At 47.8% G+C, this 25,938-nt stretch overlaps 1 protein-coding gene across 1 annotated transcript in view; it reads left to right on the top strand.

Annotated features, from left to right (window-relative positions):
- Positions 1-25,938, top strand: part of LOC144155091 (tetratricopeptide repeat protein 5-like) — a 39,854-nt gene that overhangs the window by 323 nt on the left and 13,593 nt on the right. The window contains exons 2-7 of the mRNA XM_077686337.1: positions 58-190; positions 3,691-3,908; positions 4,005-4,152; positions 4,288-4,379; positions 10,979-11,032; positions 12,277-12,423. Of these exons, the coding sequence (XP_077542463.1) occupies positions 58-190; positions 3,691-3,908; positions 4,005-4,152; positions 4,288-4,379; positions 10,979-11,032; positions 12,277-12,423 (792 nt within the window). The remainder of the gene's footprint in view (positions 1-57; positions 191-3,690; positions 3,909-4,004; positions 4,153-4,287; positions 4,380-10,978; positions 11,033-12,276; positions 12,424-25,938) is intronic.

Below are 25,938 nucleotides of genomic sequence, written 5' to 3'. Positions count from 1 at the left end.
TCGGCTGTAGAGAAACTAGATCAGTGACAGCTGCCTCGTTTGCTGTCGTCTGTGCAGGAGGCCATAGACGAATTGTACACATTTCGGGACAACTACTACGTGAAAAACCCTAGCGCCTCTGAAGGAAAGAGAAATGAAGATGTAGAGGTAAAGCTGAAACGCGTTCTTCAACTACTAGAGGCCTGCGAAGGTGAGTACGTGCTTAAGATACCTGTTCAGTTGCGGACGCTTAGTAAACGCGTGACAAGTTTTAGGTGGGGTTCATTACGATTCTTTAGTTGACAACAACACAAAACTGCTGTATCAGCATTATGGTGGGTCTAAGACTCTGTGCTTGTGGTGATCATGTTAACGCAAAATTACTTGGCACGTGTTAGCTGTCATTTCTCTTTTTTTGGCAAAAGTCCAAAACATGACAGTAAAGAAAAGCCAAACCTACGCCAAACCTTTGTGTATGATTAAATGTGCAGCAACCGAAATCAATCATGCACTAACTATCCCTGACTGGAGCTTTGCTGCGATTGAAAGGTGTGTTTTGTGTACTGTCGCGGAGGGACGGAGTATTCGAGTGTGCATGAGCTAAGAGGGTACTGGAGGGTATGTACTGCCTGGAAATCTTAATAGTCTTCCCACCTGCTAGAGTGGTGGCTCTACACAACATAGCCTGAGCCGGGTAATTTGACTGCGAATGTGAGTTCAGAGAAGTGTTTATACGGGATTTGGAAGTGAGCTCTAATATTGTTGCATTCACTCCTAAGGGACTTGTTTTGAGAAGGTTCGAAGCGTTTCATCAGTGCTAACCTTAATATTTTTTGCAATGAGGTTGGCTTTGACAGAAGATATTGGGGGTTAATTTACATATAGAAGGAATCCTCAGAACATAATGACAGGCGATTGGGAAGGTGTACAAAAACAGAAACACGCACCTCAATCTGCTACGCAGTAACGTGAGAAGTGGATGGCATGGCATTGCTCCTGTGAGGGGAGAGGTTCTTGCTATCTAATGCATCACCGTTTCTCGTGAAAAAATTAATGATTCTCATGAGTCATGAACACGAAGATAAAGAGAAGCACCGAATGTGGCCCAGAAAAAATCATTTGCCTGTTCCAATGATGTAGCCACGGCGCCAGCCATCCAGCCTTCACTTTAGTCTCTTCCTCTTTTGCACGCTGTCTCATCATTGTGCCTTTGTACGTTGCTCTCCCCTTGTTCGCTCTACCCAGTGGCTTGTTTCCTTTCGCCGCGACATCTGTCTTTAAACATGTCAAGCTGTGCGTGCAGTCATGAGATGGGTGCGATATCTTAATCCCGGTGCTCAGGCGCAATGACCGGTGCGGGTAATCGCACACCGCCACATATGTGATGATTACTTATTCCCAACCAGGGAGCGTTTAGTCAAACATAATCAAGACCAACTCAAAAGTATTTTTTAGCCCAGCCAGTCTAAGATGCAATCGTACAAGACGATTTTGGAAACACCAAACAAAAAAGAGCAACAGTAATGCCGTGCACCACAGCATGCAATCTAGCCTGAGTCTACTTATGGTAAATTGATGCAGCGCGGAAATTGCCCTATCTTGCTCGCCCCCTATCCTGCCGCACTTTTAATGATTAATGCTTCTTCTGCACACAAACAGTGTTTACCAGGGTTGTCCACAGCCTGCACAAACGTGCGGTAATGACGCATATTTCTATTTCAACACCTGAAATGTACGGCTGCTGCCTTGCAATAAATATAAAAAAGCGCTGTCAGCATGATTAAGTGACCCAAAAATATCAAACACAATCATTATTTTACTCCACATCGTCACTTACGGCCTGATATTCACTGTCAGTGTGCAGACTGTAGCCAGCGGATAACGCCAGATGCATTGCTGAGCAACATGTCGTGATGACCTGGTTTGTAAAAATAGAGCCAAGACGTATAATGAGCTATTTTACATCATGAATACTTGCATATTTTTCTCGTGCCCTTAAATTATTTTAACACGTACCGATACCAACATGTCTGCACGTGCTCCTTAACAAATCCTTAATGTATCTTTGCCGTAAGACAAAAGGTGCCAGTTACCCAGGAGGGACTGTCGAACAAGCTCATCATGCCCAAAACAACCGTGGCTGAAGCAGGCAACAAATTCAGCCGGGCTGCGTCCCACCGGCGCGTGGGTAACGCTGGGTAATAGTGCACATTTGTAGCATTATCTACTCTGCTCTGCGAGTTGGGGACATTAATGGAACATCTGAGATCGCCGAGTCAGTGCTCCTATTAGATCTTTTTTTGCGGTCATGACAGACAAGGGTGTCTCATTCAACTCCACTTATCTCGCATACTGAGTTGTGTAAGGGGCCAGATGACTGTTGTGAGCAGCTTGAGCATGGATCCTGTCATAAATCTGCTCCTCACTAACTTTAGGACCAGGTCAGGATAAAAGCACTCTGTACAAGCACTATATACATGTACACCCGGCGGCAAAATAAGCCAGGGCATGCGAGTGCGTGGCAAAATGCATCACCGTGCCATCTAACGTTGCACTTCTGGTGTCAAGACACCGCTGTGTGCGTGTGCGTCCAACCCCCATATACTGTCGTCTTTTCCTTGGCTTGAAGTGACAAAGCTGATAGCATTGAGCACTTGGCGCTAGGGGCCTCTTTTTGTGCTCAACACATATTGCTGGCACACCACGCTTCGGCAGCGGACGGCAAGGGTGAAGCTGGCTTTGCTCTATCTGCCTGGCGCTGACAAAAGACTCATTGCAACGAAATTGTGATATCTTAGTTTTAAAGGCGAAATCGTGTGTTTGACGGTCTAGAAAAGAAATTTTAGTCTGTGTCTGTGTCAACCAATTGAACATGTATGGAAACATATTTACTTTTGTTCTTTTTGTCAAACCCACGACCGCGCCGATTTCTTCTCGCGTTTTTCCCTGTCAGTACCTGTTTTAGTATGTGTGCAAGGTGACCTCTCATTACACTTTATTCAAATAAACTATTTCTCACCTCTATTCCTTCCCATTTTGGTGCGCTCGTTTTTAGTCACCAACCTACTGCATATTTGAGGCAAAAAATACTAAGACTCAATGGAATATCTGTGGCACAAGTTCGCCACCGAGACGGGCAAGATCTGTCGTATTGGGACAGAGCGAGCAACGCACACTTCACCCTCACCTTTTGCTGCCGAAACATGTGCAAGCGAGGCATGTTAGCAAAGACAGTGACCCCTATCGCCAAACGCTGAATGTGGTCAGCTTTGCCGTTTGAAAGGAAGAAAAATGCAGGATGACGAGCGTGGTTGGATGCACGCATGCACATCGATTTCTCGACACCAGAAGTGAAACGTCCAATGGCGCAGCGATGCATTTTGCCACGGGGTCGCGTGCCCCAGCTTATGTTGCCACCAGGTGTACATCCTTACAGAGGAATATTAAGTAACAAAAGCTTGACAAGAGCTAGTTGGTTGAACATACTAAAGACTCCCCCCCCACCACCCCTTGGTCCCCAGTCCCGGTCTTCTGGTGCCCGTTGTTTAGCACCTTAGTCTTTAATCAGTCTGTATAGAAAAATTTTTGCTTGAAGCCAAGCAACTATCATATTCTGCGATGTGTATAATTTATATAAAAATGTATAATGCTGTCCTAAATATTGTCTTGTGTGTGCTGTAACTGGCAACCACCTTCTTGAATTTCTAACAGGAGCATTGGAAAAGGCCGACCGAGCCAGATTTCACATGCTGAAAGGCAAAGCGCTCAACATAAGGGAAGATTACAGCCCTGAAGCGCACGAAGCCCTTTCCAGGGCCGTGAAGCTCAACCCCAAGCTCGCTGAAGCATGGAATGAGCTTGGCGAATGCTACTGGAAGCAAGGACAGACCGTGAAGGCTAGAAACTGCTTCGAAGGCATACTGAAAGTGGTTGGTCTTTTTTCATTTTTTCTCAGAAACACTATAAATACGAAGCAAAGTTGTGGGCAGGCAATTTCCTAATCAAAAACTCCTCTGATTTTGCAGACAAAAGACAAAGTGTCACTGCGTAACCTCTCTATGGTTCTGCGGCAAGTTGGCGAAACAGAAGAGGAAAAGCTAAAGAACATCTGCGACAGTGTAACAAAAGCTAAGGAAGCATTAGAACTTGACATTGAAGATGGCAAATCTTGGAGTAAGTGAAAGTGAAGCTGAAAAAAAAAAAAGTTAATCGTATACAACTCATAAAACATGCATACGCACTATTGAGCTAAAATTAGGCAACTAAACTTGTTACTTTCTTCCCTCCCCGGCCCTTTTATTTTTGCAGGTATCCTTGGCAACGCATACATGGCCGTTTTCTTTTCTGGGGCCCAGAAGGCTGCTTCCCTGCAGCAAGCCATGACAGCTTATTCTAGAGCTGTGAGTATTCGTAATGCAAAGAAAAAAGTAATGAAAGAAAGGAAGAAATTTGCCCTGTGAACTCTCTACGTGGCATGTTGTGTTTGCAGCTCCAGGGCTAACAGTCCCCTGGCGATTCATGTAGAAGGCTGGGAATGAAAGAAATTTAAATCCAGCTAACATTTTTAAGAAGTGATCTGCATGTTTCATGTGGACAAATTTCTTTAACCTTGCTCACTTCACTGCAGACTCGAACAGTGACGGCATGTGTGGTGCATTCTTTCTTGCCATGTATAGTCATCTGCTGCTTAGTATCTTTTGCTAGACTTCATTGAAGTTCTACAAAAACTGTTTGGTCTACAGCTTTCTAATTAACACCCTAGTGTTTAAAATAACAGCTTAAAATATTTCTTAATTCAGCTTGATGAATTACTTCAGCATAGAAAAACCATTTCTTGAGGCTCTGTACAATGACCGACAAGATTCAGTTAATATTTAATATAATTTGTGTAAGTCCCTCTATCTCTCTCTTTCTCGAATTCTTGACAGCTTAGCTGGAACACCGTTTGTTCAGTGCATGCATGCATGTCTGGAAGCACACATTTCCACTCACCGGCACATCAGACAACAGGCGTGGAGAAAAAGGGGGAGTCTAGTGACGGGAAAAGATCAGAAAAAGCTTGGGCACCTGGAAAAATCCGGGAATTGTCAGCCATATCCTTAAAGGGACACTGAAGTGAATGTGTCAAGCTCCCGTTTTTGCTTGCACTGTGTAGACTGGCTCAAATTAACACACTATTCATCGTTTATCCGGTTGACAAATCGGTAATTATTTTACAAAGCGCGAAAGAAGAAAAACTACTATGCGCGGTTTGCAGCGGCCGCACCAACTAAAGGCTGTGACGTCAGGACGGGGGGCACCGTGATTGGACGATGCCCAAGGTTAGCAATCAAAAGTTTCGGTTTCGGTTCTGTAAAGCAACATGCTTGACATCTGATGGCGTTGTTGGATGGGCATTCTCGATTTCTCAATTATCGCCGTACCGCGCTTCTGCCATGTTGTCGGCTGTCAAATGTCTAAGATAAACCTCCCAGGGCGGCTTGGAATCGTAGAAATCACTAGACGAGGCCTACGCAGTGGATGAACGCCCTCCGCGTCACCGCAGACTCTCAAATGTCATGCGCTTTTCCCGCATATTCGGAGCTTGCCTTACTCATGTCTGTTCGTAAAAAGCTAGTTCGCACCAGGCCAAGGGTGTGCTGATTCAGGCCTGGGCCCACTGCCCGCAAGCAGTCCGTGCTTGTGGCAACAGCACGCCAACGAGAACTCGCTAGCGCGTCATTGTCAGTATGCGCGCGTTCTGCGATTTCGCTCGTGGAGCAGTGAACGTTACGGCCCAAAAATGGTGAACTCAGTTCAGAAAACATCGGCCGCATACGAAAAAATCAACTTACAAAAAAAAAAATACATGTACCCTCGGGGATTCGAACTTGCGACTTTCAAAACAAATTCCAGCGCCCCAGACCGCTAGGCCACGAGCCGGCGCTGGCCGGTTTGGATATATAAGGTTTATAGGGACCGGGCGGCCGTTGTATGGCACCACCGTCGTTTCAGCGAACAGCGCCGCCCGTGGCGAACCGCTCGTCAGTGGAATGCCGGTGGCGGTCAGCGCAGCGTAGTTGCGCATGGCTTTCTGTCGTTTTTCTGCGGTGCGGCTTGCAAAGCGTACGTAACCCCACGTGCATTTTTCAAATCGGTAAATCTTGAGCGTGGATGTGACGTTTACGAGGCATGCCATGTGTGTTATTTACACCCATACTCAGTATTTACAAATAGCAGACGACGCTCAATGCGCCAAGCTGGAAGTCAAGCTGAAGTGAAAGTTCGCTGCTTCATGCAATTTTTTCATGCCTGCATGCAGTTTCGCGAATTGAGGAGTATATTGCCGCTAAATGCTCCCACAAAGCCGGTGTGTGCAACCGATCTAGGAATGCTGCGGCGCTGGCCTTTGGCAGTTGATGACGAAACGGCGTTGACGTCGTGCACAAGCGAAAGACAAAGTTGGGGGGTGTCTTCGAAGATTTACCTCAAAACAGAAATTGTGACGGACGACGCTTCCGTAACTTCATTACCTACGGCTGAAACGTGTTTAATTTCACAGAAATGCTCTTACTACAGTAATCGCGAGTCGTTGATAGAATAAATACCGCATGATAGTAGAATGTTATTGCTTGTCGTGGAGAAGCATTGCTTTACAAGAATTGCAATGGTTGCTGGCTAGTTGGTAAATGGTTTTTCAGAAACCAATTCCTGCGTGGCTGAAGGATGCAAGACAGGAGGGTGCCCGAAACCTGTACTGAGCTTCACAACTGAATGCTGCGGTCGGCTGCCACCTACGCTTGAAAAATCATGCACACCTCCGTCTAACGACTATGACGGTTTATCGCAAAGCTCTATCGTGTGGGTTTCCTTGGTTACCTTCTGGATTTAAACTTTGACTAGTTAAGCGTCGAATTTGACCAGCACGCAGTTTGGTCTTTTGATCGAAGCGTCTTTGACTTTGACCATTTCCCATTCGATTTCGCACGAAGAAAGCTTTGTGTTCAACCATCATAATCATTAGACGGAGGGCTAGATGATTTTGCTGTTTAATTTTGAACTTCCATGCCCCTTCTCCAAATCTAAACTTTTTCCAGCGTGTCGGGAATGTGTCTGTGGTGGAGGACTCGGGCTGATGCACCCATATTTGAGGCAACTAATCGCGCGTTTTTGGTGTCTTAACCAGGCATTACACGATTTTTTTAGGTACTCTGTAAAGAATACTTAAGCATGAACAAACACCGGCTGACGTTAACACTGCCACATGTTTTAACTATCGGTGCCAGCCTTTATTCTACGCAGGTGGTAAAACGGGAAGGGGAGGAGGGGTGGTTTGTAGCTTTGGCTGTTGAGTTGGTGAATAACTTTGGATCTTGATAAAATGACCACCACAAACGTAGGATTTCCACTTCGGCTTTCAGGCTCCCATGCTGTCACAGTGTCGCTCACCAAAACCGAAGGTACAAAGCTCACGGTTACAGAAAGTTACCGCAACATTTCTACGGTTACACGGTAATCCATCTCGTATGCAGGTGCCTTTCTATTTAAAGCACACGTATCGAGGTATCCCAGCGCTAAGGCTGGCGTGAAAACCGTAGTCATTGAAACCAGTGAAGATAATTTAAAGTTGTAGAAATGAATTCAAATATTGCTAATAGTTTTATTCCTACTCAGATAGCGTGGAGCCAGGCGCAGAGCGCTACAAAAAGCGCTCGTGTCAATGTAGCCCTTTCCCAACCTTACAAGCATCCAATAAATTTGCGTAGCCGTTAGTGCATTTAAGGAGAAAATAATACTAATAATAGTAGTTTTATTCGTACTCAGAACGGGTGGAGCCAAGCGCAGATCGCTGCAAAAAGCGCTCATGCCATTGCAGCCGATACCCAACTTTAGACGCGTCCGACAAGTTTACGTAGTCATTACTGCATCTAAGAACCCTACACATCTGTCTAGACTTTGTTTCATCTCACACGTCTGCTCACAACGCCACCAAAACATACAAAGCACCGAAGCAAACACGACAAAAACAACGGGAGGCTGTGTAGTCCAATGCACCGGCTCATTCCACTGACGAGGGGAGCGCCGAGTGGTGGCGCCACCCGTCCAGCTGCCCGGTCCCTATAATGTATGACCAGTTTACACTTTTATTTATTTTAAGCATTTTAAGTACTTTATGTGACTATTTGTTGTATATCACTCCTGCAGTAAGTGTCCCCCAAACTTCCACAATATCTCACGTCTAGCAATTGCATTTCTTTGACGGAAAAGCGTTCGCAGATGTGCGGTCGTGCTGCTGACCGCTGTGCTTGTTTACCCAGCGCAAAAAGTGCTTCCTGCTCCCTAGTTTTGCGCTGTACGGTAAAAGTTTCAGGTGATTTTATTTTCTTAGTACCTATATTGACTTCGCTGACTCTTCTCCCGCCTTCAATTGGCCTTAGATTTTCCTACTAGCGTAAAGTCAGCGAAGCGTCGCATGTGCACTTGTGTTGCGCTTGTGTGGAGCGACCCGGACTCTGAGTTTGACACAGTGTAGAAACTAACAAAGTAAGGAAAGGCACATTCTTTCATTCACAAAGGTGTTGTGGCTTAGTTTCAATTGAGCGAGCGAATAGCGACGACCCGGCGGCCGGCGGACGAAACGCTGGGCCGACTGACTCCATCGGTAGGTCGGCTGGTCGGCGAACCGTGCAGTAGCGCAGCCATTTTCCAGCTCATCTCCTGCTGACGTCACACGAAAACGCCACAGAAAATGGGCGAGCGTAAAGAGAGGAGGACAGCATTTTCGAATTGATTTTTCTACTAAATAAATTCGCGTAAACGCGGCCAGAGTGGTCGAAACAATGCCTACGGACTCCGAACTACAGTTTGCGCTAGTAATCCCGCAATGTTTACAAATCACTTCAGTGTCCCTTTAAAAGAAGTTCATCATGTTAATGAAAAGTTACTAGAGGTTTGCAAATGTGTGCAGACTTCGAATACTTTGCTAATAGTGTTCGCTCTTTGACTCGATTTGCAGCATGCTTTTATCCCTTGCAGTGTTCTATTTTTGGGGGTAAGTATTTGAAAATTTGGTATAATAACTTAAGGTATCACTTGGGCCCCTTATGCATGTGCCTGTCAGGGGTGGGCTGAGTTAACTGACACGTTCACCTTACCGCGACGCTTATACGTACATATGAACTCCATCCTATGAATTTAGGGGAGAGGCGATCGCTGTACCATTTGTGCTGAGGCGAATCAACTGGTGCACTTTCTGTTTTCTCTTGCCACCCACTGGACCACCATCGGGCTTGCATCATCAGCTTACACAGCTCAGCAGAACAATTACGTGAGCAGGTGTGGCCAGGCGAACTGGGTTTACGGACAGATGCGTATTTAATTCCTCACGGCCCTTTGATTCAACCTAACTGCTCATGCAGGCTTTTTAACCAGGAAAAGCGAATCAGCTCACTTCCGTCCCCAGGCTCACTAGGTCTGGACTCGCCCCGCATGCTTAGACATGGCTGGGTTAAGTCAGGAAGAAAAAAACCTGTTCATCTCAGCCCAACCCTTCCTTGTTGGATGTGCATATGTGGGACCTTTGTTGCAAGACCCACACATCCTTCTGGATTTGCAGCACAACATGCACTTGGCTCTGAGCAAGGACCTGCCCAACCCTGGAGCCTTTCTGCAGAGCAGTAATTTTTCAGTAGGGTTCAAAGGGCAGTTAACCAAATGAACCCCCTGAAAGTAGCTCAAATTCCACCTTTTTGTGTGCACCCACCAAAAAGGAGTGTGGAAAAATTGAGGCTCTTAACGACGCAGTGGTGCCATCAGGTCTGACAGCCCAGTTTCTTTCCCATGAGCACTGTGAATAATTCTTACACTTACTTCCTTAGTCATCAGCAGTATTCAGTGCCTCATGCTTAAGCAAAGGTTAAAAACTACTGTAGGAGGAGAAATAAGACTGCAAGCATTACAAGCAGAAAATAAAGTGCCTCTCTTCACGAATAACTTGATGAAAAGAAATGTCAAAGTTGTTTATCTAAGCGCAGCCCAAAACCTGTGATCTTCATAGAAAAATTGAATATCGTGCACTGAAAGCAGCTTTGGGTTTAGTATAGTTTGTGCAAGTTCAATAAATTGTGTTCTCTTTGAAATATATGGATATTTATATTTTGCAGTATAGCAAATTTTAACTAAAAGCATCAGAAAAAACTTGCAAAAATTTAGGATTTTTAAAAGAGTCATTTGCAAGACACATTGTAATATGTACATACATAATAGTGTTACATGGCAGCAGGACAAAGATGAGACGATCCATAGCTGACGGTGAAGATATCTATTTACTAAGGGATGCGATTGACATATTTTCAGTATGTACTTACATGGCAGCCTTGACAGAGCCTGCGCAGGCTGCACGACTTCACAGGGCTGCTTCCCCGTCGTACCACAGAGCTACGCTCCACTGCCCTCTTCATCGTCTTCTCGTGACAGTGTACAAATGCTGAAGCGTGGAAGGTGGCCAACAAATAGAAAGCAAAACGTTGTTCGAGGTGGCAGGCACTCTCAACCTGGTTGATGTGCTAGACTGACTTAGCCCCGTCTTTGTATTCTTCCTTCTCTCTTTCTCTATCTCCATAACACTCTGCTCTATTCTTTCATTTCCTCTTTACTCCCCCCACCCTTGCACTAGGTTAAATGCAGGTGAGCTCCCTGCCAAGCTCAAGGCAAGGATATCCACAGTGCACTTCCTTTCCTTTTCCTTTCCCTCTAACCACAACTACGACAACTCAACCTGAAGCTGGTGCTGCCCCCCTTGTTCAATGTTTTGTTTCACACACGTGCACATGTGCATTGGAGGAGGAGCCGGCTACCACATTCTTTGTAGGGAATCGAAATGAACAGAGACATAAAATCTAGCGATTTAGCTTGGACCTGGCTTTTGTCATGTGTCAAAAGAAAGAATGCAACTGTACTTGCTACTTCATTTTCTCGCTGCTAATAGTCTTGACTCTGTTTTTTTTTTTTTTTTTTTCAGCTTGAGGATCCACGAATGCATTGCTGCTCGGAGTTGTATCATAACCGTGCTGTGGTAAGGTGCATTCAGACCCTCTACGCAGAAGTTTGATCTGTTTGCATGAAGTGCTTATGTGAATGTACTTCTGGTGTAGCCACAACCAACATGCAAAAGTACTGAACTTCCGTTATGTTGGGTTTTGCCTCGGGCACTATGCAGCTTATTCATGGGGCCTTTTGTGATGCCCATAGGGCATTCATTTGTACACCTGAGTGGTTGTTATGCTGCCCCAGACATCATCTTGTGGAAATGTTGCTAGATTGCGATCTAGCCTGTTTTTTTGGCACTTCTATGGATACCCACCATTTCCACTGCTGTCAACTCTGCAGCAGGTGGTTGTTACTAGGAACAGGCAGTTTTTCCTGGGCTGCTGCAACTCCTACATGTGTGCTTTCAATGAGTGTACCTTATTGATATGAGGCTTTGTAAGCAGCATAAGAAAGGATGGGGCAAAGGCAAAGGTACACTCATTCTCAGTCCAGGTTTTTTGTGTGTCACTTGCAATGTCTACTGGGCCATTTTGGTGTTTCGGGAGTGACTGATGTTATGTGCTGCTATTCATGCAGGAGTATGATGGTTTGACAGTTGTAATGAACTGGGAGCTTCATTTTATACAAATAGACCATTTAACTCATTTTAAAGAAGCACGCCTTCGTAGTTTACATGGGTGCTTTGCCCCCCCCCCCCCCCCTCTTCCCCTCCCAAAAAAAAGGAAGCAGGGTTGTTTTTGCTGATGTTGTTAATGTTGCATAATGTTTGGCTGAGGTGGATCATGGCGATAGCTCTGAAAAGGCTGAGGAAGCTGTTGAGGCTTGCATGGCCTGGCATTTTTACTGCATCACACACCAGCCACATCATTATTTGTAGGGATTCATGTCTTTATTTGGCACTTTGCTCATGTTCTTGCCGTTTTCCTCGCTGTCACCTCCGTCGCAGTTGAGTGATTGAGGCATTGCGCTACTGAGCATAAGGCTAGAGCGTTGATTTCAAGCTGCAGTGATGGCTTTTCTGGTGGAGAGGTGAAAAACAAAAACACCTGTGTGTTAAAACTGAAGTGCTTGCTATATGTATAACCAGGTGGTCGAAATTAATCCCTGGCACTGCGGCACGTAGGACCCTACTTTCTTGTTGTCTTTGTAGCCTGAAACACGATGGCCTTTTAGCCCTTGTCGAAGCAGAAGCTGGGTTTGACGTGTGAAAGTTGGATGCTTAGATACCAGGTGTAGAACTGTCCTTGCTGATTGTGGAAATGGCTGCAGCTGTTCCAACACCAGGAGGACTACCAGAAGGCATTGGAACAGCTGGAACAGGCGTGCTCCGTGGAACCCCACTGGAACCTTCCTCGGGAAAAAGCCGAGAACCTGAGAGTGCACTTGAAACGCTTGTCTGACACCGTTTCACACAAGGTGAGAACTTGGCTGAGGTGGTTGTCCCTTCACTATTCGGGGGCACATGACAGACATTGCAGTCTGGAAATACACCCAAAATTGCATCAATTGCGAGCGAGTTAATGTTGCTGAGTAAAGGTGTAGTGGCTCGTTCTTACAGGTTGATCCAGTGCACTGTTGTGTGCTTCTGTAGGTGTCGATATAGAGGGTGTTTTACCTAACTTTCACCAGAGTTTAAAAATATGTCGATGCACTCTAAGACAACGCAACTAAAAATGCATGTTGCTCACTTTTGTATGCATTTTTCCCACGCTTTTTTTTTTATTTTTGCTTAATTCGATAATTAGTAAATTTTAGTAAGCCAACTTTCGAACCACCAAAGCTAGGCAAAAAATCCCAATTAGAAAGTTGCAGAGCGCTTTTCAACACGTCCGAATAAACGGTTTCTGTCTTTCTATTCATTAAGTATTAGTGTTTTTCAGCTTATTGAAGGTGCCCGCGAAATACAAAAAAACACCACGTGACATGCCTGCTTGCGCGTCGTGATTGCAGTACTCCCAAACATTCCACGTACAAAAAATCATAGGTGCGCAGCTGCTTAACTCTTTCGTTTCCACGCCTATTCAAATTGATCACCGGTGTTCGATGATTTATATTGCCTATTTCGACATGTTGTAGTCGTTTCTCGTACACCTAATCCGGCCAGTGGTTAGTCTAGGCACTGCACTTTTAGAATCAGTTTAAATTTTCCCACTCCGGCGAAGTAGAGATTTTTACGGCGTTTTTTGCGAGCTGAGGTGCGTGTGTTTTCGAGGAAGGGGGTATGGCTGCTGCACTTGATAAACAAGGGTGCAGGTCGTTGTTAGGCTGCATTACCATAATATTTTTTTGTCAAAAGGCTCCCGGCAAGTCAAGTACCAAATAATGCTGTCAGCTTTGTAATCTGACAGCGTTGAGAGGTGATACAGTTGAACCCCTTTATAAGAGACACGTACCGGGGAGCAGTTTCTGTCTCTTATACAAGATGTCTCTTATAAGCAGGGAGCCATGTTTTCACTTACTAATCAGACCCTAGTTCAATGTGGGCACCGTATGACTGAAACAAGCTCAAAAGAACGCTACAGCATGTTGCAAAAGGTTCATTATAATTTATGTTTGTTCCCCAGAATTTATGAAACAGTTCTGAATCTTTGTTTGCTTCATGACTGTATTTACACTGTTTTTTACAACCGATTCTACAAGCTTTCTTTCCTTTCAATGTTTGTGGAAGAATGTGGAAGATGAATCGTAGATGTTGAGTTCACAAGCCTGATGAATAGCCAGAGCGCACAGCTTCTTCCGCTGTGTGTTCAGGCTATTCATTACACTTGCAGGACTCAACATCTGCGATTCTTCTTGATTGGGAGCTATGCGAGTGGGAGAGCCCGCATGTGCGGTCGCGCTCCAATGGGTGGCAGTAAGCTTCAACCACTTCTGTAAGTTGCATTTCCACTGGCAGAGCTTCTCGTCGTCATTTCATAGCTGACTGAACCACTGTGTGTTTGCTGAAGTTATAATAAATTGCGACTACAGGCGTCTGCCATCCACCTGTGTTTCCACAATGGAAGCAACTGCAATTAGTGACTGGTGGCACTGCATCTGAAGTTAAGATGTCTGTTATAAGCGAGATTATTGATTAAAGTTCAAGGATGACTTGTCCCTTATAACCAACCGTCTTCTACATCCGATGTCTGTTATAAAAGAGGTCAATTTAATGGGAAAGATAGGGCAGCCAACCATGTGGGTGAATCGTGTCTCTTATACCCATTTGTCTCTTACATCCATGTCTCTTATAACGAGGTTCAACTGTAAATACTTGAAAGTGACACCAGCTATTCACTAGTGATCGTTGGCTCGGAGAAAGGGCAGCTTTATTCTGCCAAAGCTTATTTCTGATGGCCCCCACATGTCTAGCAAATGTGCCTGGCGTTTTCAGCCAGTTTCCAGCAGTTTCGGTTTCGTTTTTGCGTTGCGAAATTCATATTTGGCGCTGCTATGCAGTCACCCAACTACAAGCTCATTTGCCATGGCGCCTCTGTTGCCCGCTACTGCTCCTCGAAACAAGCATGCTGCTCCTGCTTCCACTTTATTGATGCCTTACTTCTGCGATAACAGCTTCCGCTGAAAGTCAAAAGATAACACCAAGTCATCGGGTATCAGTTCAGACGAGGAGAACGCTTCCAATTGGCCTTGAACACCGCCAGCTGTTCACTGGCCAGTTTCGCTTTCATACGAGGGTATTTCCGGAGGTCTAGTGTCGCTGCTTAGTAGAACGGTCTATTCTGACAGTCTCCAAGAGCCTTGTATTTGTTTCTTTCCGAAATTGTTAGGTGGCATTGCAATGTAGCAGGCTCGTAGTGCTGAACTCGCTTGGTGAAAGCTTGCTGGGCGCGATTCTAGCGCATCATATCTTATTCCTGCAAGCATGATAATAAACCGCAAATGAAAGTTCTGACTGATAAGTGATCATCAGAACGTCAACAAGCATCCACCGAAAAGTTTGGTTTTCAACTCCAAGCGGATTTTTCCGCATCACTTGCTTACCTTCAATATTGTGCCGGTCATAATCATTGACAAGGTGTTCTTACGTCACGTGGAGGCGAATTGGGGCCTTAATAATGTCAAACTGCCAGATTTCTTCTAGAGAACTATCCAAAATAGCAAAATTTGAAATAGCGGTTGGGCTTCTCCACAAGGCACAGGCACCACGCGGGCTAAGATTTTCTTTTATACAGTCAAACCCGTTTATAGCGAACTTCTATATGCATCGCGATTAGTTCGATATATCCAATAGTTCGATGTAGCCGAACCCGCCTAAAACGAGCTCATTGTTACGAGTTCGCAATCCGCTGGAGCCCCCCGCCGCCTCCCCAACTCCGCCATCCGTGTAGGCAGAAACGAACACAGTACAGTAGTCATTACCATACCAAAATAATCCATTTATTGAAAGTATGAAAGCTACTTTCCGCCTTAACTGCCCACGTTGCAAAAAAAAAAAAGCCGGTGATTTTTGTTTTCGCTTTTGTTTTGGCGGCTTCAACTAGCGTAGCATTCTCTACACGAAACATTCTTTGCACCAGTTCGAGTCCGCGTCCTCAAAAATATAAGAAGCATTGGCGGAGCACATCGACTGCCGAAAGTGCTTCATTATAAGCGTCGGACGGATTTCACTCGCGACATCATCGGGAACGTTGGCGAGCTCTTCCCACCGTTCACCGATGCTGCTGTCTTGGTCCTGACTCGCTGACTGGGCGGGTTCCGTCGCAAGTCCCGCGCATCGGAAACAGTTACGGAAAGTATTAGGCGTCACGTCGCTCCATGCGAGGCGCAATGTCTCAGTCGCCGCTCTTGCTCCGTGGTCGCGGCCAATCCACATCTCAGTCGCCGCTCCGAGATCATGCATTTCGGCGGCCATTCTAGGCGCCCAGAGTTCGATATATCGGATGTGAACTTCGTTATAAGGAATATGTTTCCCATGTATTTTTGTAACTGAAATATTTTTGTTAGATATATAGCATAATTCGCTCTATCCGGGTTCGTTATAGCCGGGTTTGACTGTATTTGACAAATTGTATTGCGCAACTCAATTTTTTTTCTAGGACAGTTTTTTGAAATGTTTACCTACAAAATGTATATTCGAAATTTTTTCGACTACTGGTGGTTTATTATACACAACTTACTTTTTTTATTTTCTTTGACGCCTGGACGAAAATTTCAAATTCTATAATTTTTTTCGCAATCATTATTTATGAAAACATTATTAAAACTGGTGTCATTGGAAAACGTGTGGAATCATCTGCATTTTATGTCACTGCAATGTGTGCCTAACCAATATGTATAGCACAGAAAAAATGTTTTGTTAGACCCCTCAAAATTGGTCAATTTCCCGCGGTAACAAAAGAGTTAAAAAGTGACAGGTGTTGTGCCAGAGCGCCTGGCCCAAAGGCGTTGCACGAGGCGACGCGCCGACAGCGAGGCTGAGTCACGCCTCTCCCTTTGTCGCTGCGGCGCGGCCGAATCCTGCATCTCGAAACGCGGCGGCGCGGCCGACTCCTGCATCTCGAAACGCTGCAGCGCGGCCGACTCCTGCATCTCGAAACGCTGCGGCGCGGCCGAATCTCTCAGCGGAGAACGACCCAAACAAGGGCATGTCGCTACGCCCGGAGGCGAGGTCACGGAGACGGCGGCGGCATCGCTCTCCCTTTCCCCATTGGCGGCGCAGCTGACTCACCGCTTCGCTACCATTCGTCGGAATTCAAACTTCAGGCAGCGAGAGCCCTGATTGGAGCATTTCGAACTTCTTGGGGCCACAACGAACTCCCGGGCTATAAAAGAAGCCCGGAGGCTCTCATCGTCGGCATTCCTCGGCGGCTTCTCTCCGGCACCAGTCTCTTCGGAAGCACCGAGTGAAAGGGTGCTGTCGCCTTTGTGCGAATGATGTAACTTTTGCTTACCCTGTATATACTGTATATAAATGTTACTTCAACTCTTCGTCGGCTCGAGGACTTCGTCGCTCTGCTCTGCGCCGCGTCGATAGCGGACGGAGCAAGGCAACATCGCTACACCGGTGACTGCGCTCGGGTGGCCAGTCGCAACAGTGGTGGCAGCGGTGGGATGGCTGATTCCCAACCTCGGTGACGAGCAGGAAGGCGAGTCACAACCTTGGCGACCGCCCTGGGATCGTCATTCCCAACAGTGGATGGCAGCTGCGGGATCGACCGGCAACGGCTACTACCTGGTGTGGTAAGCGCTCGACGTTTTCTCTCAGTTCACCAGACTTCTCTAGCACAGGTTATGGTAGTTTAGAGAAGGGCTGGGTGAAGCACTGTGTATAGCTTTGAGTGTTTCAAGCCTAGAGCAAGTGTTTTGAAACCAAAGCTAGTGCCGAGAGGTAAACAAAAGAGCGTAGAGAATTACTTGCGCGTGCCTTACTAGTAGCTCGATAGTATAGGAGCGGCAAGGGAATTCTAAAGCGGGTAAGCAGCAAGAGGCCAGTGCAAACGATGGAGGACCTTAAAGTGAAGGAACTCATCGAAATTTGCGAGGAGCTGGGCCTTGACTTAGGCCGTGCGAAACGAAAGCATGCGATCCTTGAGATCATGCGGAAGGAGAACGTAACGGCTGAGGAGGTCAATGAGGCCAGGGCTGAAATCAAAACGCGCCGTGAGCGCGAGGAGGCCGAAAAGAAAGAGCGCCGTGAGCGCGAGGACGCCGAAAAGAAAGAGCGCCGTGAGCGCGAGGAAGCCGAAAAGAAAGAGCGCCGTGAGCGCGAGGATGCCGAAAGGCAGAAACGGAGAGAGCAAGCCGAAAGGCAGGAACGGAGGGAGGAAGCTGAAAGGCAGGAACGGGAAGCCAAAAGGCAGCTCGAGTGGCTCGAGTTGATGAGGCTAGAGTCAGAGCTCCGGCAGGGTTCGCCGGCGCCTAGCGTGACTTGTCCAACAGTTCAGGCGAGCGGTCCGAGAAGTCAGGACCAACGGCCGCCGTTCGTTGTGGAGAGGTTAGGGCCGGAAGACGGAGCGTCCAAGGCCAAAGGCGAAGCGACCGCACTCGTATTCCTGGACAGAGAAGCGAGCCAGGAAAGCGAGAACGGCGCGGAGGCAGAGAAGCCGCTTCGAAATAAAGATTTCGAAACGCGCGCAGAGTCCGCGAGCAGTGGCCAGTGCAAGGCACTTACGAGTTCGCAAGCGGGGAAGCTCTCGGAGAATGTTGACTCTTCCCTAGCGAGCGAGACGCGAAAGGACGCCGAGCAGCTTAGCCCGAACTGCGAGCCGACCGAAAACTGTCGCGGTAGGTTAGTCGAACCGCCAGCGGCTGAGGCGGTTTGCGTGAAACCCTTCGGTGGAGAAACGGAGCCGGGCGACACGGAGAGTACGTTGTCACCGTTTTCCGATCAGCCGTTACGCGAAGACGAGCTCAAGGTCGAAGCGCTGCCGACAGGGCCGACAGAGAAATCCGGTGAGCTCGTCGCGAGTGACGTTGGCAGAGACCGTACCGCCGTCACGGAGAGCAAACGGGTGCCTAAGCGAGATAAAGCACTTGCTGAGACGTCCGACAGAGGGCCGTACGGGTCCGCTGATCGCGTTCATGTGTCGGTCTCAGGTTCAACGATCTCGGCAGAACGCTCAGAATCAGAGGAGGCCTTAGAGACGGCTTCCAACAGGATCGCGCACAGTGCGCGAGATAGCGAGGTTTCTCGGCAAACCTTGGACAGCGAGGCTAGCCAGACGAGGCCGCTAGAGCCCCCGGAAACAGAAAGCGTTCCTTCGGGTACGAGCTCTAGCTCTGGCGATGTGGTGGCAAAGCCTGTGAGCGGGACACGAGAGACGTGCGAGCAACGAAGCCTGAACGGCGAGCGGACCGAAAGCTCTGGCAGTAGCTTAGCGGAGCCGCCGACGGCCGAAGCGGGTTGCGTCATCCCCATCGGCGGGGAAACCCAGGTGGCCGAGTGTTGCGAGGCGAACTCGATGTTGTCCCCAGTTCGTGATGACTTGCTTGAAAGCAAGGTGGGGCACTTTCACCCGCATTTCAAGCCAGTGGAGCGAAGACGCTCAGTGCGAAAGCGAAAGTTCAGAGCTTTCTGCTATGAGCGGAAACGCGATTGGGAGGCATGCGTGCCGGCCGCTATGTTGGCCTTGAAGTCAGCTCCGCGCAAGATTACGGGCGTCAGCTTTGCGAGGCTTGTATATGACCGGGGAAAGAACGTGTTTTGAATGACGAAACTAGCCTGTGGGGAAGAGCTAGTTGTAACGCTGCGTTCTTCGTTTCCCCGTTCGGACAGTCCGTCCCGTCATGTTCAGTTTTGGACTAAACACGAGCCGTATTGCTTTTTGAAACTAACGCATCGGGTGTTTCGTGGCCTGTCAGATTACGCTCTGGGTAGGAGCAAGTACAGCAATTACGAGCCGTGCTGAGCAGGCTCAAAGAAGCCGGCCTAACAGTCAAACCGTCGAAATGTCACCTAGGTTGCGCCGAAGTGACGTACCTAGGACATGTAGTGGGGCGCGGCCGACGCAGACCATCAGAAATCAAAGTAGCCGCGGTTCTAAACTATCGCCGACCAACGACTAAGTCCGAGATAAGGGCTTTTTTGGGTTTGGCTGGATATTACCAGCATTATGTGAGAGATTACTCCACACTCGCTAGTCCTTTAACTGACGCTCTCAGAAAGACTGAGCCAGTAAAGGTGGCATGGGACACCAAGAAGGAGGACGCGTTTCAAACACTCAAACGAGCACTGAGCGAGGAGCCAGTCCTAATGGCCCCCGACTTTTCGAAGGGTTTCGTGATTCAGTGCGATGCGAGCGATCGTGGCATGGGAGCTGTACTATGCCAAGAGGATGCGAATGGCCGGGAACGACCAGTTTTGTACTTAAGCCGCAAGCTAACTTGCAGGGAAGAGGCGTACAGCACATCCGAAAAGGAATGTGGCTGCGTCGTGTGGGCAGTACAGAAGCTGGCGTGCTATGTAGCCGGTTCCCAGTTTGTTGTGGAAACTGATCATTGCCCGCTAACCTGGCTAAATAACATGTCCTCTAAAAGCGGTCGTTTGCTAAGGTGGAGTATGATACTCCAGCAGCACAATCTTGTCGTTCGCTACAAGAAAGGAAAGTTGAACGCTAACGCAGACGCACTAAGCCGTGCGTTCTAAGTAAAGCTGCGTTCATCCTCCCCGTGTCTTTCATTTCGCCTCTTCGTGAGCAGCTTTTATCTTAGCAGGTAGATGGGAGCAAAATTATTGCCCTCATTTGCTGCCTCAGTTGATTATTTCCGCACCGCGTGATTTCAAGTAATCAACCTTAGTTATCATTTAATGTCGTGTGTTACGTTGACACTTAGTGTGAGTTCTTCTTTTAAGAGTTTTACGTCCCGCATGGGCCTCTTGGTGTAGAGGGTCCAAATTGGGGATAGACACTTAGCTAGGAGAGTTTGTCACGCTTTGGAGTCTGGTGTTCTGACGGAGGACAGAGGGTGCTTGCTTGCGCTGGGTGTTGCCTGTTGTCGGTCGGTTCTTTGCAAGCTCCAGAACGATGAGCAACCGGTGCTGAGGACAGACCGGAAGAGCCGAACGAAGCTGGTGGAGACACCTGGGCAGCACGGCGAGGTACCGAGGTACCTGGCAGGCGGTACCTGTTCAAGGAGAGGAACTTGGTGAAGCCGCCCTTTTCCTGGGGCACTGGAGGTGTACCTGGATGAGCCTGGCGAACGAGCGCGCCCGGCATCCGAGCCACGTGGAGGCAGCTCGTCTTCACGGCGCATTGTCTGGCGGCGGGGGTGCTGTTGTGCCAGAGCGCCTGGCCCAAAGGCGTTGCACGAGGCGACGCGCCGACAGCGAGGCTGAGTCACGCCTCTCCCTTTGTCGCTGCGGCGCGGCCGAATCCTGCATCTCGAAACGCGGCGGCGCGGCCGACTCCTGCATCTCGAAACGCTGCGGCGCGGCCGACTCCTGCATCTCGAAACGCTGCGGCGCGGCCGAATCTCTCAGCGGAGAACGACCCAAACAAGGGCATGTCGCTACGCCCGGAGGCGAGGTCACGGAGACGGCGGCGGCATCGCTCTCCCTTTCCCCATTGGCGGCGCAGCTGACTCACCGCTTCGCTACCATTCGTCGGAATTCAAACTTCAGGCAGCGAGAGCCCTGATTGGAGCATTTCGAACTTCTTGGGGCCACAACGAACTCCCGGGCTATAAAAGAAGCCCGGAGGCTCTCATCGTCGGCATTCCTCGGCGGCTTCTCTCCGGCACCAGTCTCTTCGGAAGCACCGAGTGAAAGGGTGCTGTCGCCTTTGTGCGAATGATGTAACTTTTGCTTACCCTGTATATACTGTATATAAATGTTACTTCAACTCTTCGTCGGCTCGAGGACTTCGTCGCTCTGCTCTGCGCCGCGTCGATAGCGGACGGAGCAAGGCAACATCGCTACACCGGTGACTGCGCTCGGGTGGCCAGTCGCAACAGTGGTGGCAGCGGTGGGATGGCTGATTCCCAACCTCGGTGACGAGCAGGAAGGCGAGTCACAACCTTGGCGACCGCCCTGGGATCGTCATTCCCAACACAGGGCAGATGACGAACCTGTTGATTCCGGCAGGGCAGGCGATAGCCGCTGCACCTGCTTATCGCTATTGATGATCTGTCGAGAGAGAAGCACATCGCTGGCGTAAATGGCACAGCCAGCGCCTATGCCAGTTAGTGCGCGGAAAGTTTGGGAGCACTGCGATCAAGACGCACAAGCCGGCACGTCACGTGGTGTTTTTTTTTTTTTTGTATTTCACAGGAACATCAGTAAGCTGAAAAACACTAATGCTTAATGGATAGAAAGACAGAAACTGTTTATTCGGACATTTTGAAAAGCCCTCTGCAACTTTCTAATTGGGATTTTTTTGTCTAGCTTCGTTGGTTCGAAAGTTGGCTAGTTAAAATTGGCTGATTATCTAATTAAATAAAATACAAAAAATAGTGTGAGAAACTACATTCAAAAGTGAGCAATATGCATTTGGTTGCATCATCTTAGACTGAATCGAAATATTTGTAAGCTCTGACTAAAGTTAGGTGAAACATCATGTGCATTATTCTAACCCCAATAGAATAAGTCCTACTTACAGTCAAAAACTTGGTGCAATTGTTCACTTTGTTAAGTTGGGGTTCATATATTTCAGCAGTCCAAATAGTGTTGGTAGTTGTCAGTAACATGTAACATAAGCGCCCAAATTCACCAAGAAACTCCAGTAAGAATAATGCTATCCGAAGCACCACCTTTCCTTCTTCTTGTTCATATTTTTCGTGCTATCTTTTTTTTCTCCCACGAGCAGCTTGTCGGATTATCAACAGACACGGAGCATTTAGAGCAAAGCTGTCATACATGCAGAGCTCAGGGCTTGTAACTGCCACCCAATAGCCCCATTCATACTATCATCACCATGGTTAATCAATGCCATGGTTAATCAATGCCCGTTTTGTTTACAACTGCAGTGTTTTCAAGAGACCAGGACTTCTGTGACCATTGAGAAACATGAACAGGAAAAGCGTTCTCCAGGTGTAAAAATGCGCCACGCACACCATGGCCTTATTACACACACGATGTGCGTGTGGTGCGGATGCAGTTTGCTGCATCCCATCACCATTCATCAGGCTAAAACTCTCACCAAAAACAAAGTTGCACGTGTGCGAAAGGGGATAACGCGGGCAAGAATTGATCAGTCTTGCAATACTGCCTCTGGAAATGTTAAGCACTGAACTTAAGAGTGGCTGCTTTGTAACTGCTTAGCATTGATGAGGGAGTTGAACCAGAAAAATGCGCTTGGGAATAAAGCTATTGTAGGTTTTGTTGAAAAGCTGGAATGCAGCTAAGTATTTGAATTGTTCAATCTCTGGCGACTGTGTCAGACGCAATGTCAGTAAAACACTGCTTACAGAACAGAGTTTTTAATGGACCTTGACAATATGATGCAACTCCATTCCATTCGAAAGAATGCCTCGTGGAATAACACTGATGGCACGTTTAAGGAGAACGTCAGTCAAATAAGCCATATAGTAAAGAAAACAAAGGAAAGGGTGGCAACTCGGAAGCTACTTATACACATTACTTGTACGTCTAACTCTTAATCTGCAGAGTTGCAACATCTGCAACATCATATTTTGTGTGATGAAGGAAGCAGGCAGTTGGAAATCTAGAAATCCGCAGTTGGAAACACAAATTCCTCAGTGATGGCAGCAACGTTTCACTTTGAACAAAATGATAATCTGGTATGAGATGCCCGGTCTTCTGTGTGGAGCAGAGCTTTCTGTTATCCTCGCCTTGCGCGGGGCACCTTAAGTGTTCATGGTGACCGCAAGTGGCGACACCATTGACGCTGAGCCCCCAAACATGAGCTATAACCAACCGCGTGGCAAGGAGTTGAGACATGAAGGGAAAGAAGCCTCAAGCGGTGGCCATCGGAACCGTGGTCAAGGTCCAGCCGATAGGCTCGCTGTCTGTCTACCAGGCAGGGAGCTCCAGGACCTTACTGGCCTTCAAAAGTAAAGCCAGCAGACGGTGCACTACTTGTTCCCTTCTTCTTTTAATGCCTTATGGTAAATTCTAACCCCACCCCCAAATGATTGGGCCCTAAAAAGGGGCCGCACTGAAGTTCATTTCCAGTGCTCCTTACCAACACTTTCCCAAATCCAGATGACTACCCTCAATTCTTGATAACAGGATCAGTTGACACAGCACACCCCATTGCTTCGTGGTCCATATTTCTGGTTTCAAAATTCCTCGAAGATATAATTAGGAAGTCATACAAAGCGAAAAAAACTCAGAACTGGTAAAGTTCTAATGGAGGTCAATAACAACCAGCAAGCCACCGGGCTCCTCGCGCAATCATGCATGGTTCATCTTAGAATCAGGGCCACATGAGCTCCCAGGGTGTGATCCCTGTGCCAGATCTCATGAATGAAACAGAAGCCGGTCTGCTTGAAGGCCTAAAAGATAAGACGTGACAGCAGTGAGGTGCATAATCATGAGAAAAGACAACAAAAAAATAGCCACTAAACACCTCATCCTTACTTTCAACCATTGCTCACTACCCAAATGCATAAATGCACTTTATCTGTTGTTCTGTGCGACCCTACATCCTGAACCTGCACCACTGTTTTAAAGTGCCAGCGGTTTGGGCACTGCACCAGCTCCTGTCGTGGCAGAACAACTTGCACAACGTACTCGGGACACGACCACCCGACAAAAGACTCCCAGGCTACACAATTCACTTGCAGCAACAGCCAGGGGTCACACCCAACACACTCATAGACCCACGGGAAATTCCAGAATCATCAATGTCAAAATCTCAGAGAAAACATTTTCAGAGGCACGAAAGAGGGTTGTCTCTTTCCTCATGGGGAGGTACACCGACACAGCTCACCAGGGGAGGGGGGGGAATGGTGTCTGGTTTCGGCAGGTACACAGTGCCACCAGACGGTCTTTATCCTGCCATCCCCGCACCCCCATATCCACCCCCATGCAGGGTTGCCTTTGGCGGTCCAAGCCATTATCACACTGCATGTGGAACCCGTAGCGGTTGCGGTGCCGACCACCTCGTCGGGAGCTATGCTGCTGCTTTTATTTCCATTCCACCAGCCCCCAGTACACCTGATGGCACAGAGGGGATGGACACGGAGGGGGCAGCACACTGCACAGCAGCTCCCACCCCCACCACACCCCCCCTTGCCACGTAAGGCGCTCCTGACACCCTGGGTGCTGGCAGTGTCAGCAAAGAGCAGCAGAAATGGTTCACAGTCGAAAGAGCTCAATATGTTTGGGACCCCCAGGACATCCAATGCCAACGACAACATGGACGTCACACAATACCTGCCTGCATCTCAGCGCAAGGAACGAGGTGCAGTATACAAGTTCATGGAGAAAATTAAAAAGCTTTTTCCAAGGATCACAGCCACGAAAGACACTACATAAACACACATACACACACTCCGTTTGCTCTTAGCTATAAATAATGGGAAGAGAAAACTTAAAGGGACACTGAAGTGAATTTGTCAAGCTCCCGTTTTTGCTTGCACTGCGTAGACTGGCTCAAATTAGCACACTTTTCATCGTTTATCCGGTTGACAAATCGGTAATTATTTTACAAAGCGCGAAAGAAGAAAAACTACCATGCGCGGTTTGCGGCGGCCGCACCAACTAAGGCTGTGACGTTGAGAGGAGGGGCGCCGTGATTGGACGATGACCAAGGTTAGCAATCAAACAAGTTTCGGTTTCGGTTTCGGTTCTGTAAAACATAACCAATGGCGTTGTTGGATGGGCATTCTCAATATCTCAGTAATCATCGTACCGCGCTTCTGCCATGTTGGCGGCTGTAAAATGCACAAGATAAGCCTCCCAGGACGGCTTGTAGTCGTAGCATTCACTAGCCGAGACCTACGCAGTGCATGAACGCCCTCCGCGTACCCGCAGACGCCCAAATGTCATGCGCTTTTCCCCCATATTTGGAGCTTGCCTCCCTCATGCCTGTATCGTAAAAAGCGTGTTCGCACCAGGCCAAGGGTCTGTTCATTCTGGCCTGTGCCCACTGCCTGCAAGCAGTCGGTGCTTATGGCAACAGCACGCCAACGAGAACTCGCTAGCGCGCCAGTACCAGCCTGCGCGTGTTTTGTGAACTAGTTCGTGTAAACATGAACGTTGCGGCCCAAAAAAAGGTGAACTCAATATAGAAAACATCGGCGGAAAACAAAAAAGTTAACTTACAAAAAAAAAAAAAAAAAGCACGTACCCGCGGGGATTCGAACTCGTGACTTGCAAAACATTTGCGATGAACTACATGACGCCTTAGCCCACTCGGCCACGAAGCCGGATCCGCAGGGCTTCCTAATATAGGGTATATATTGCACAACCGGTTTACACTTTTATTTCGTTTTGGCATTTCAAGCAGCTTAGGTGACTATTTGTTGTACTGCGCTCGTGCAGTAAGCGTCGCCCGAGTTTCCACAGTAGCTCACGTCTAGCAATTG

This window comes from Haemaphysalis longicornis, unplaced genomic scaffold, assembly GCF_048455015.1.
Source record: "Haemaphysalis longicornis isolate Haplotype H1 unplaced genomic scaffold, Haemaphysalis longicornis Haplotype H1 scaffold_1, whole genome shotgun sequence".
NCBI classification, from domain to species: Eukaryota; Metazoa; Arthropoda; class Arachnida; order Ixodida; family Ixodidae; genus Haemaphysalis; species Haemaphysalis longicornis.
Note: the sequence above shows the minus strand (reverse complement) of the source record. Positions and strands in the feature narration are given on the sequence as shown.